The sequence below is a fragment of the Aphanomyces astaci genome, assembly GCF_000520075.1.
Source record: "Aphanomyces astaci strain APO3 unplaced genomic scaffold supercont1.18, whole genome shotgun sequence".
Lineage (NCBI taxonomy): Eukaryota > Oomycota > Saprolegniomycetes > Saprolegniales > Verrucalvaceae > Aphanomyces > Aphanomyces astaci.
In genome coordinates this window covers 640,032-651,763 of record NW_009798281.1, presented here as the reverse complement: position 1 = coordinate 651,763, position 11,732 = coordinate 640,032, and the positions used below count along the sequence as shown (strand labels likewise).

At 51.6% G+C, this 11,732-nt stretch overlaps 3 protein-coding genes across 3 annotated transcripts; 1 reads left to right on the top strand and 2 right to left on the bottom strand.

Moving 5' to 3' along the window:
* Positions 1-793: 793 nt before the first annotated feature.
* H257_08348 (hypothetical protein) lies at positions 794-1,750 on the bottom strand (the record flags this gene model as incomplete). The annotated part of the gene is made up of 1 exon (XM_009834183.1): positions 794-1,750. The coding sequence occupies one exon, from the start codon at positions 1,748-1,750 to the stop codon at positions 794-796; it is 957 nt and encodes a 318-aa protein (XP_009832485.1).
* A 1,389-nt stretch (positions 1,751-3,139) lies between these two features.
* H257_08347 (hypothetical protein) lies at positions 3,140-6,521 on the bottom strand. The gene is made up of 6 exons (XM_009834182.1): positions 5,885-6,521; positions 5,498-5,807; positions 5,264-5,342; positions 4,926-5,110; positions 4,185-4,347; positions 3,140-3,890 (listed from the first exon to the last, which is right to left on the bottom strand). The coding sequence occupies exons 1-6, from the start codon at positions 6,490-6,492 to the stop codon at positions 3,208-3,210; spliced, it is 2,028 nt and encodes a 675-aa protein (XP_009832484.1). The 5' UTR covers positions 6,493-6,521; the 3' UTR covers positions 3,140-3,207.
* A 966-nt stretch (positions 6,522-7,487) lies between these two features.
* H257_08346 (hypothetical protein) lies at positions 7,488-11,493 on the top strand (the record flags this gene model as incomplete). The annotated part of the gene is made up of 1 exon (XM_009834181.1): positions 7,488-11,493. The coding sequence occupies exon 1, from the start codon at positions 7,609-7,611 to the stop codon at positions 11,491-11,493; it is 3,885 nt and encodes a 1,294-aa protein (XP_009832483.1). The 5' UTR covers positions 7,488-7,608.
* Positions 11,494-11,732: the final 239 nt, after the last annotated feature.

Sequence of the window (11,732 nt, the reverse complement as noted above, 5' to 3'; positions counted from 1 at the left end):
GGTCTCGTTCGGCACGAGAAAACTGAATCACAGTGTCATAGCTGTCCTCAGAAGATTGCCGTTTGCTCAAGGATCAGCGTTTCGCGAGTTGCCAACCCCTATCGGCAACCTTGAACACAATAGCAGCCGGCCGATGCCCGCGAATTGGAACAACCTCAACCCGTTCATCACCGTGCCGGGAGAGGATGTGTTCTATCAAGCACCCAGTCCCCCTGGTGTCCCCCTTTCCAACCTTAACCTCGTGATCGACCTTTGGCCAATTCTGGAAGAAGTCACAGCAAATTTTATATGATATTAAAAAATATGACACTTGACTCGGGTGATTGATGAGCTATTGTCGATTGTTGGAATGAACCAGTTTACATCTTAAATACTACTCGAAGTACTACTGTAGTACAATACTAGGAATCGTTAGGCCCATGTGGATGCCACCCTAAGAATATCACGATACAGTGCTGTAAATGTAGTCGGGCTTGCAATGTGATCGACGAAACGAACTAACCGTGCAACTGCTCACAGTCGAATGCTGCAAGCGCCCATTGTACCCGTGTAGTCACGGCTGTGGCGTTCGTACGTGTCCTTGAGCACGTAAATACTCCCAGGTACATCATCGTGGACGAAGGTGGCCATGTCGGCAACTAAAGCGTTGTAAGAGCCCTTCGTTACTGTAGAGCAAGAACACGATATCAAATGAACTCATTAAAGTTATGCATTACACTTGTTCACACCAGCAATTGACCACACTTCCCTTGCGTTCCGTCATCAATCAACCCAGTCAGATGTCAACTGATTGTCAATTGCGGCATGACGCGACCTTGTAGTAAATGCGCCATAAGTCGATCACGAGGTCGGGCAGGGGATCCATGGCGGGAGCAGGCGCCATCCAGAACACATCCTCCCCCGGCACGGTGATGGACGGGTTCGAACCGCTCCAAGCGGCAGGTATTGGAGGGCCGTCGTCTTCGCGAATGTAGGCACACAAGCACCCCCCTTCGTGTGGAACAACGACGGGCGGCAACGGCAGCTCACGAAGGGCTGCTCCTTGCGCAAATGGCATCTCATTGACAACAGACATCACACTGGGGTGCAGCGCTCTCGTGCCGAACGAGGCCGCGTCAAACACAACAACGTTCCCATCGGCATCACGGCGGAAGAGCACAGCGAGCATCGCAAACGTGCCATCGGGGTAGCGATTGAACACGAAAATTCCAACGAAGGCTCGAATGAGGGGGTTGCCAAGGAGTCGTGTGGCCCACATCTGCAGCTCCGACAGGGTGCGGTCATTGTACTCAATCTCGATGACAATGCGAGAGGTCGGTACGCCACGGGGAGGTTCTGCATCGACCTCGCCAGCAGGGAGAAGGCACGGTTGGATGGCGTAGTCGAAGATGACATATGAGGCAGAGATCAACATGTCAACCTCCACATTTCCATATAGAAACGGGCTGTACGCATTAACGTAGCCTGCAACGCCATTATCTAGGCCTTCCAACGCACGGTTGGCTGGCGCGTTTGAGACCTTGGTCACAAAAACGTCCCCCGTTGCGCCGTCTTGGAAGAAGGTGGCCAAGTTGGCAACTCGCGACGTGAAAAACATTTCGGCCTCGCCGGCACTGACGTTGGACGCGACGAGCACCGGCAAAGTGCATGGAGTGAGGTCCGGGTCGTCGTGGCGGAAGTTCTTGGCAGCGTTGACTTCAAAGCGCGTTATCGCATCCGTCACCATCTGGGCCGTGACCTTATCTTGCATTTTTGAAAGTGACGATTGTGTGGAATTGACTCTTGTATCGTTAGGGCACAGTCGCTTTGAAGGTCAACTGATGTAGAGGATTCTGTGAATTAGTCTACATCCGTCCGTACGACGTTCTCGGTGAAAGGTAATCATCAACGGTCAAGAGGCTGCTGGGGTTCATAGTCACGTCCACGACGACGCCCAAGCTGCAGCAACTCGATATAATTCAACTACTCGAGACACCAATTTTTGTAGTTTACAACTGTTGCGTGAAACAGAATCCTTAAGAGCGACAGTGTCCCAGCAGACTGGCCAATAATCGATATTCCAACATCCTTGACCTCCAAAATATCACATGACGAGAACGCCACCAGGCTGGCGGCCCGGGACCTCACCGCTCCAAATTTCGATGACGCCCAACGGTTCTGTTGGCTAGTTGCCGAGTGTCCAAGTTTCTTGGGAGTTAAGGCTCGTTGGTGGATCGAGGTTGATCACGACGAGAAGTATACTAACATTGTAAGATCAAGTTTAAATTGATGATGACAACTATTATGGACCAGAGGAGTACTAGTAATTGATAATGACACAAGTAATATCAAATCCAACGACCACCTTTACTTATAAAAATGACAAGAAAGATCAAGAAAGATCAAGACCAAGCATGTGAAGCAAACAATTCCGCGCTTCAACCACAACGCGCCAACCTCTTCTGCCTCCACGATCCAAACCTCACTCCCCCTACTCCTTCAGTGCTCGTCGCGTCCAACTTCAGTGTCGACGAGGCCCTCCGATTACTCTTGTGGCGAATTTCGTTTTTGGCCTCCTTCGCCCAGGATGTGAGTGAGGCAATGGGGGACCTACTTCAGTCCCACACAAGCTTCACTGACGTGCTACCAATAAAGAAGGCCTACGGAATGCGATTGAAACGTATGGTCATGCGAGGATCAGCCGGGGACGTACGCGTGTTTTCTAACCCGGAATTTCGCGCTGTGCCGACTATATGTTCAAGCCGTGCAACGTTCTTGCTCATCACCCTGACATCAGTAACGTTATAACATCGACCTGATTTCCCACCCCTTCGACATTGAGCACAGTCAGTCACATCGGCTTATCGGGGCTGCAGGGGTGGGCTATCCGTCTCTTTGGCGCAGTCGTTGGAATTCACATCTACAGTTTCTATCTCAATGGCATGTTTGCGAAGCTCGCTGGGCTCTACTGCCGTGATATGAATGTTGCCGCGTGTTTTATGTTAATACTTTTAACTTATGCACTGTACAGGCCCTCAAGGGAGCACTTGTAGGTCGTCCGGTCCTTCACTGACCTACAGTACTAGTATTTGCTACTACCGCCACCACTGTTGTTTGGTTTTTGGGTTGGTTGCCCATGTACTGTACAGTAACTCTTCAAACTCGTAGACGTGTATGACCACATCGTACTACTAGTACATTCGTCTGAGGTTTAGTAGTACGAGCGTACTAATTCACGTGGCCGCCAACCTTGGTGAAAAACTTGGGGGCGGCGTCCACCAGCCATTCCTTTTCGATCGGCACCACGCCTCGAATGTACTGCTTGCTTGTAAACACAAGCTCGTTGAACAGCACGTACCGGGGCGCGGGATTCCGCATAAACATCACGCTCGATGGATGCACCTTGACCTCTTCCTTCTTGGGCAGGCACATGGTGTGGTACGCCTGGGTCCCATTCAGCGCCGACTTTTGGCGGGTGGCCGAGTTGAGAAAGAAGCCGGCGACCATCGCCCGCCGCACGGGAATCGTGTCGGGGAGTGCCGACGACGCCATGTCCGCGTCCGGCTTAGCTTGGCGGAGGTAGCGCACGAGCTGGTCACGGACGCTGTCGACGCGCTGCATGGCACGGAGGTTGATGAAGTGATCCTTGGCCCACTTGAAGCGCTGCTTGGGGCTGCATGTTGCGTACGCGTTGTACACGTTGAGCAGCATGAGCTGGTCGCCGTCGGATGAGACAAATGGCGCGCGAGTTGCGGCTGCTTTCTCCTTGTTATCCCGGGGCGAGTAAAATATGGACTCGACCGCGAGCATGGCTACGATCGAGACAGCATCCCCGACACAGTCCAAGTCGACGGCTTTCAAAAGCATGATGGAGGCCATGGGGTCGACAGGTAAGCTCGCCATGTTTCGACCTGGAAAACACGAGTGTAGTTATTAGTGTGGAGTCGTGAATCGAATCGACAAAGTAGCCAATGAAAATATCGAATGAAAGACTTTTGACCAATCAAATAGCAGGGATATCCCGTTTCACAAACAGTTGAACAACATTGTATCTGATTCACAGGGAGTATATATATATATATATATATAGTTAGTTCAAGTAAAAACAATGTCTCGACGATATTTCAGCTGTCGAATCTACCGAAAATACCACATTGCACTGCTTGAAAGTACAATAGAGGACGATATTTTGCGTTGATGTGTACCCAATTCCGTCAGAGCCCCCGTGGTTGTAAACGCGCCGAGCGCGTACAGCTTTTCTAAGGCGTGCAGCATGTGCTTGACGTTGGGGCGCTCGATAAACTCAAACGACAGCACGTCGTCGATGCCCATGCACTTGAGTTGCAGCACAACCATCTCCAAGCTCACCTATAATCCCACAATGGATGGATATATTGTCAAGTCGATTCGGGATTATTATTCGAGTGTTTGGGTGCTCAATCGAATGACCAGAATAACCAAATCATCGGCAGACAATCAATCATCGACCAATCAAAACTCAGAACACGAATCAAGTGGCCAATCAAATTCACTCTTCGACCATGTCAACATCGAATTCGTATGTGACTGAAATTAGTGTCACGCCGGACGATCTTTACATGCAAAAATTCAGTACAAAGAAGTTATCGATCGATAGATTTGGCAAAGAATCAGCACAAATGTCCAAATTTGGAGTAAAAGAAACACAATATTGTGCTTTCGAGTGAAATTTCGTGTTGTGGCGTGGTTTCTCGTTGGAATTTAAATCGATTTGATTGGCTACTTCAGATGAGCTCAAAATTATTAACCAATCAAAACCTTCTCAATGAAATTCAACCAATCAGATCGGTTGTGGATCGGTTTGGTCGGCGCGATTCGATTGCACCCCCTCCCCAAATTTGTATCAAATCGACAATATCTATTGTCATGTGTTGTATGAAACATCATCAACTAACACCGACACGTACCCGTTTGATTTCAGGAATAGCGCGCGCCGCCAACTCTTCAAACTTGGCTTCAGGGAAGAGGCGGTAGCACACGCCAGGGGCCTCGCGCCCCGCCCGCCCGCTGCGCTGCCACGCTTGGGCCTGGGAAATCGGTTCAATCTGCAGCGTCTCCATGTGCCCGACGAACGACCGCTGCTTGACCAGTCCTGCAGTGAAAAGGAAAGAAATGGTTTATTTAGCTATTCTACTAGTACTACAGTAGTAGTAGCTCCCAACAAGGTATTGTTTCACTAAAACAAACGACTCAACGCGTATAATATATATATATATATATATATAGTAGACGCAGTAGTATATACCCGTGTCGATAACGAACCGGACGCCGTTGATTGTAATGGACGTTTCGGCGATATTGGTGGCCAAAATGACTTTGCGCACCTATTACAAGAGGAAAATCGAATATCAACGCAATCTTTTCAATTGGACCGAGGCAGTACTAATATCAATACTATTATGAATATATATATATATATGCCAACACGTTAACGACATCAATGTAAACATAAAGCAAAAAGCATGCTAACTATACGAACATGGGGTGGGGCAGGCTCAAACGCAAGCATCTGCGTCTCCCGCGGCATCGCGGCGAAGATTGGACACACCCACAGCTTGGGCACATGCGGCGGCAGGCGGGTGGCATAGTCATTGAGTAACGTTTCCATCGTTTCAATGTCTTCTTGGCCAGTGAGAAACACAAGGATGGACCCCGCGATGTCCTTCTCGTCCAGGTGGATTTGCAACGTCGTGATCAGGACCGCGTCCAAGTAGTCTGGCAATGGCTTGATCGTGTAGAAGATGTCCACTGGATGTGTCCGCCCTGGAATGCGGAGGACCGCTGGATTACTACAACCACCCGTCGACAAAGGTTACATTGGGAGATGGTGTGTCTGTGGATAGAAACATCGGGGTTAGCAACGCACCTGTCGGCAAAGAAGTTGTGGAACAACTCGACGTCCAACGTAGCCGACATGACCACGACCCGCAGGTCGTTCTTGGCCCCACGACTAGCCAAGGCGCGCTTAACAATGCCAAACAAAATGTCCGTCTGCAACGACCGCTCGTGGGCTTCGTCAAGGACGATCACCGAGTAGTTGGCCAGATCGGGGAAGAGCAGCGCTTCTCGCACGAGCATGCCGTCTGTCATAAACTTGAGTCTCGTGGCAGGCGACGTCGTGTCGTCGAACCGAACGCAGTACCCCACGGGGCCATTCGGGATCGTTGTGTTCATTTCGGCTGCCACCCGCTGCGCCACGGTGATGGCGGCCACGCGACGAGGCTGGGTCACAGCAATGCGCTTGTGCGGTGCTGTCATGTGACTCTCGAGGATGTACTGCGGCAGCTGCGTCGTCTTGCCGGACCCGGTTTCCCCCACGAGGATGAGCACGCGATGCGTCCGAAGACTGTCGAGGATGTTCTTCTTCCACGAGTAGATCGGCAACGACTCCCGTACCTCCTTCATGGACTGCTGAGCTTCCCATTGCCGCTTCTTGGACGCGATCGCGCCGCCGCCAATAACGGTTGAAGCCATCGTCGAAAATGTATGTCGTGGCGGGTGACCAATGAAACTGCAACTGTTTTTTTCGGACGTATTTTTTCACTGATAACGTTAAAAAAATACTTGGGTAGTAGTCAAGATTTCAAATGGATTTTAACAATGTAATGCCATAAACACAGACTCGTTATGTTTGAAAAACGTTTTAAATGGGAGTAGTTTTTTTAAATGTTTGATGTGTAAAATCAATCCTAACATTATTACACCATTTTGCCGTTAATTTCAAGAAAAATATCTGGCATATTTCGTGGAATATCATTTAATAACGTTAGTAAGTTTGCAGTGTTTTCCATTTAAGTTAATTCCGTGGGAAGTATACCAGATCTTTTTCGAAATTAACCGCAAAATGGGAATAACAAGGGAGAAGCATTGATGGTACTATTACTGTAATAGTACGAGTACGACATGCCGTTATCTCTTGGTGGTCAGCATACTAGTAGGTAGATTGAAGTGGAATACATAGACATCGTACATGGATGTTGATTCCTTGGTGGAGTCATCGAATCAACATTGGAAAACCACCTCGTGCATATATCCCTTGGCCAAATAGTACAGTACCGTAATATTAAGGTGTATAACGTTAGTATCAATGTCATATTGATACTACTAGTAATGTTTGAAGTTTGCGAACGCTGTACTACAGTGTAGTATACTTTGTTCAAGTCATTTGATATAAAATATTTCACCTTACATTCGTAATTAGACGTTCGCGTACATCGTATTATTTTTAAATAATACGATGTACGCGAACGTTATTATTTTAAAAAATAATAACGAACTGTCCAAAACAAAACAGAAATTCGTGGGGTTTCCAAAATAGGAGCTACTAGTATTACTAGTACTGTAGATCCACCTACTCACTCCCTTGGTACATATCATGCGCCATCCAACGTAGCGTGTATGCAAAGCAGCGCTCTCTCTCTCTAGATGTCCATCCAACCTTCGTTTAACTTTATATACTTTTCAACGTTCCGGTAACATCAAGACTTCAACGCGAACTGACTATCCACCACCTCGTCGCGCGCGAGTCACTTCAACTTCAACCTGCAAGACCCCCAACAACTTCATTAGTGTGTCATTTCTACATTGGATATGCCGTACGAAGCCGTGGTAAGTCCCAAATTGGTGGGCTCGTTGCCTCGACCGACTCTGCGAACGACATGGCTCGGCGCGGCTACATTTGGCTGGGCGTCCCCGCTGCTATCGCTTGGCAACCGTCGGCAATTGTCCGCCGCGGATATGTCGATGCTGCCACCACCGTCAGCTACCGTGGCGGCCCTCACGTCCTCGTTTGCGTCCACCTACTCCCAGCATGGCGCCAGCCTTGTCCGCGCGTATGTGGCCACATATTGGCCGCGTCTCGTGTGTATTGCCGGAATGCAACTGACGGCGGCGGCGTGCGACTTGTATGGACCTGGCTACGTGTTGCACCAAGTGGTCACTTCGGTGCAGACGACAACGTCGACTGGCTTTGACGGGTCGTCGACGTTGTGGCTCGTGCTGTCGTTGTTTGGGTTGCAAATCACCAGTGCGTTTGTGAAAGCGCACCTGCGATACCACATTGAACTGACGGGGATTCAATTCTCGGCCAGTGTTCGAACACTGCTCTTCGAGTCCGTGCTGCATCCAAACGACCCAAGCCGTCAACAAACGAAATCCAACGCTGCTGACGTGGCCAACCTCTTTGCCGTCGACTTGCTGCAGCTCATGAAACTCACGACGAGCCTCACCATGATGTGGATCACGCCGGTCCAAATCACCGTCGTGGTCGTGCTGTTGCATCAATTGGTCGGGTGGGCCATCTTTGTGGGCGTGGGGGTGATTGTCCTCATTTTGGTCACCACGTCGTGCCTCGCCGCGAGTTTCCGAGGCTACCAACGGAATTTGCTGCAGCGAAAAGACGCGCGCATGCAGATTGTCCACGATTTGTTTGGCTCGATTGCCATGGTGAAGTTGAACGCGTGGGAGGAGCAGTTTCTGGCTAAAGTGACGACGCTGCGTCACCTCGAGTTGGTTGCTGTGTGGAAGTTCCTTCGGACGTTTTGGCTCCTGGCCACGTGCATGCTCACGACCCCCGTGGTGGTCACCGTGTCCATCTTTGCCGCGTACACTTTGTGGCTCCAGAAGTTGCTCACAGTCGCCACAGTGTTTGCCACGTTGGCCCTGTTTCGCTCGTTGCAAGACGCTCTGATTCAACTGCCGGCGGGGCTCACGGGGCTCATCCAATGCATGGTGTCGATTTCCAGAATCCAACGTGAGATTCGCTTGCACGCGACCACCGTGATTCACGACGACTATTCATCCCCTGATGACGACGACACCGTTCGTGACAACGGGGACAACGCGGTGACGATAGCTCAAGGCACGTTTGCTTGGGATCAGGGTGACGACGTTGAACCAGTGCTAACTGACGTGAATGTTGTCCTCCCACGTGGCACGTTCACAGTGATTTGTGGTGCGGTGGGCCAAGGTAAGTCGACGTTGTGCGCTGCCCTCTTGGGCGAGCTAACCACCTCGCAAGGCCACGTGAGCCTCGGCTACGGTACCGTGGGGTACGTCGCCCAACGCCCTTGGATCCAAGCCGCGACTCTTCGCGACAACGTTCTATTTGGTGCCCCGTTCGACCGCGTGCGATACCACCAAGTACTGCACGCGTGCGGGTTAACCGCGGACGTCGCTGCGTTTCCGGCCGGCGACCGCACGGAAATTGGACCGAAAGGCGTCAACCTCTCGGGCGGCCAGCAAGCGAGGGTGAGTCTCGCGAGGGCGTGCTATGCGAATCCGGACATGTACATCCTCGACGCGCCATTGGCTGCTGTGGACGCGACCGTGGCCAATCATATCTTTCGGCACTGTTTCCTCTCGTACATGCGACACAAGACAGTTGTGTTGGTGACGCATCACCCTGACATCTTGGCGTCGACACATGTCGACCGCGTCTTGCAAGTGCAAAACACCAACGTCGTCGACATTACTCCAGCCAAACCAACTGAAGATGCAGCACACATGGAAGAGAAAATTCCAGTGCTTTCCAACCCCAAGGATGACACATTTGAAGGCGAAGATGCATTTGAACCTGAAGGAGAGCTCGTCGTAGCTGGGGACGTGGCGGTGGCGGTGGAAGGTCGAGCGACGGGCCAAGTGTCCAAAGCAGTGATCCATGCATATATTCAAGCGATTGGAGGCTACAGCGTGCTGGTGGTGTTGTTCGTCCTGACGGTAGCTGTGGAAGCCGTGCGTGTGGTCAGTGACCTATGGTTGTCCCATTGGAGTAGCACCACACCCATCTCCGTCGCCATGCCATCCAACTCGTCGATCGCTTCAGCCACGTTGGTGACTTCGACCACCAAATTAGGCGTTTACGGCCTCTTGATCTTTACGCTGTGTGTGTGTACGATGGTGCAGCTGTTTGCAGTGTTTGTGTTCACCCTTCGCGGTTCCAAGCGGCTGTTTGGAGAGATGATGCAAGGCCTCTTGACCGCCCCCGTCAGTTTTTTCGATGCAAATCCCATCGGTCGACTACTGAACCGTTTGGGCGATGACGTGCTGCAGACGGATTTGTCTTTGCCCGTGGCGTTGGCCCCCACCCTTTGTGAGACGGCAATGGCCCTAAGCAAGATCGGCACGGCCGTTGTCATCACGCAGTGGATGGGGTTGCTGGTTTTGCCGCTCTTGTTCGTGTACGTCAAGCTCGGGGGATACTTCCTCGCTCCCCTTCGAGAGCTCAACCGATTGCAAAAGACGGCTCGGTCGCCGCTACTGACGGCCGTCAGCGACGGACTGGACGGTGCCGCAACGATTCGAGCGTTCCGTGGCCAGCGGACTCGGGTTTTACGCCAGCATGTGGCCCTTGTGGACGAGTTTTGCGCGACGCAAGTGGCCACGGCCGCCGTGAACCAGTGGTTTGCCCTGCGCGTGGAATTGCTCAGCAACGGCATCGTGCTGGCGCTGTTGATTGGCGTGGTGGTTCTGCACGATTCCATCAGTCCGGGGCTGGTGGGGCTCGTGGTCGCGTACGGGTTGAGTGTGCCGGCAACGCTAGCGAGTCTGGTGACGTTCTGGGCGCAGCTTGAAGTGGCCATGATTGCACCAGAGCGATTGCTTGAGTACATCCATTTGGATAAGGAAGGCGCCCGACATGAACCGGGCGATACGACGCGTGGTGCCGAGTGGCCGGCTCAAGGGCACATTGCATTTGAAAACGTGAGCTTCCAATACAGCGCGTCCGGACCTCTCGTTCTTTGCCACGTGTCGTTTCAAATCCAAAGCGGTGAAAACGTCGGCGTGGTGGGCCGCACAGGCGCTGGCAAGTCGAGTTTGGTGCAGACGCTGTTCCGTATGTACCCGTTGACCGACGGCCGCATTGTGATTGATGGCGTGGACATTGCTACTGTGGGCCTACGCCACTTGCGCAGTCGCATGGCCATTGTGCCGCAGAATCCAGTGCTGTTCCGCGGCACGATTCGGCACTACTTGGACCCGACGGATGCGTTTGCTGACGACGCGCCGCTGTGGCGGGCCTTGTCGCAAGTCGAGCTGATGGACCGTGTCGCACACGATGAGAAAAAACTACACAGCGAAGTGGCCGAGCTCGGCAATAACTTTAGCGCTGGCGAGCGCCAGTTGCTATGTCTGGCACGAGCGCTGCTTCGACAAGCCAAAGTGGTCGTGCTGGACGAAGCCACCGCAGCCATTGACCACGACACAGACACGCGGCTCCAACGAGTGGTCCGCGACGAGTTTTCAAAGTCCACCGTGCTTTCGATCGCCCATCGACTCGACACAGTATTGGATTACGACCGCATCCTCGTGCTAGATCAAGGACAAGTTGTCCAGTTGGACACCCCCGCAGCGTTGTTGGCGCAACGTGGAGGCATCTTTTTTGATTTGGTTGCGGATGGTGGGTACTTGGTTGGTGGACAAGACGGCGACCACGGTACATGCAAGTACATACTTGAAGAAGTAGTACCTCAGTAAAGCTTCGATAACTACATCTTTCCCGACGTTATGATTCGAACCCACACCTGGGTTTGGGTTTGAAACCTGTGGATATTTTTGTGGTGCCACGTCATGGGATTGTATTCTAGATAGACTAAGCATGATTGGCTGGAAGTCGTCCAATCCATGGCACGCGTTTCAAAACGCTTAGTATTACTAGTAGTAGATTCCTCGTTGGAGTTAGTCCTGTTAACTACCTACGGTCGTGTCGTTCATGG

Excerpts from the sequence above, each read along its gene's own strand:
- H257_08347 (XM_009834182.1), bottom strand. The coding sequence starts at position 6,492 with ATGGCTTCAACCGTTATTGGCGGCGGCGCGATCGCGTCCAAGAAGCGG. Across the intron at positions 5,808-5,884 it reads CACAACTTCTTTGCCGACAG|TAATCCAGCGGTCCTCCGCA; the intron begins GTGCGTTGCTAA and ends GGGTGGTTGTAG. Across the intron at positions 5,343-5,497 it reads TTGAGCCTGCCCCACCCCAT|GTGCGCAAAGTCATTTTGGC; the intron begins GTTCGTATAGTT and ends CTCTTGTAATAG.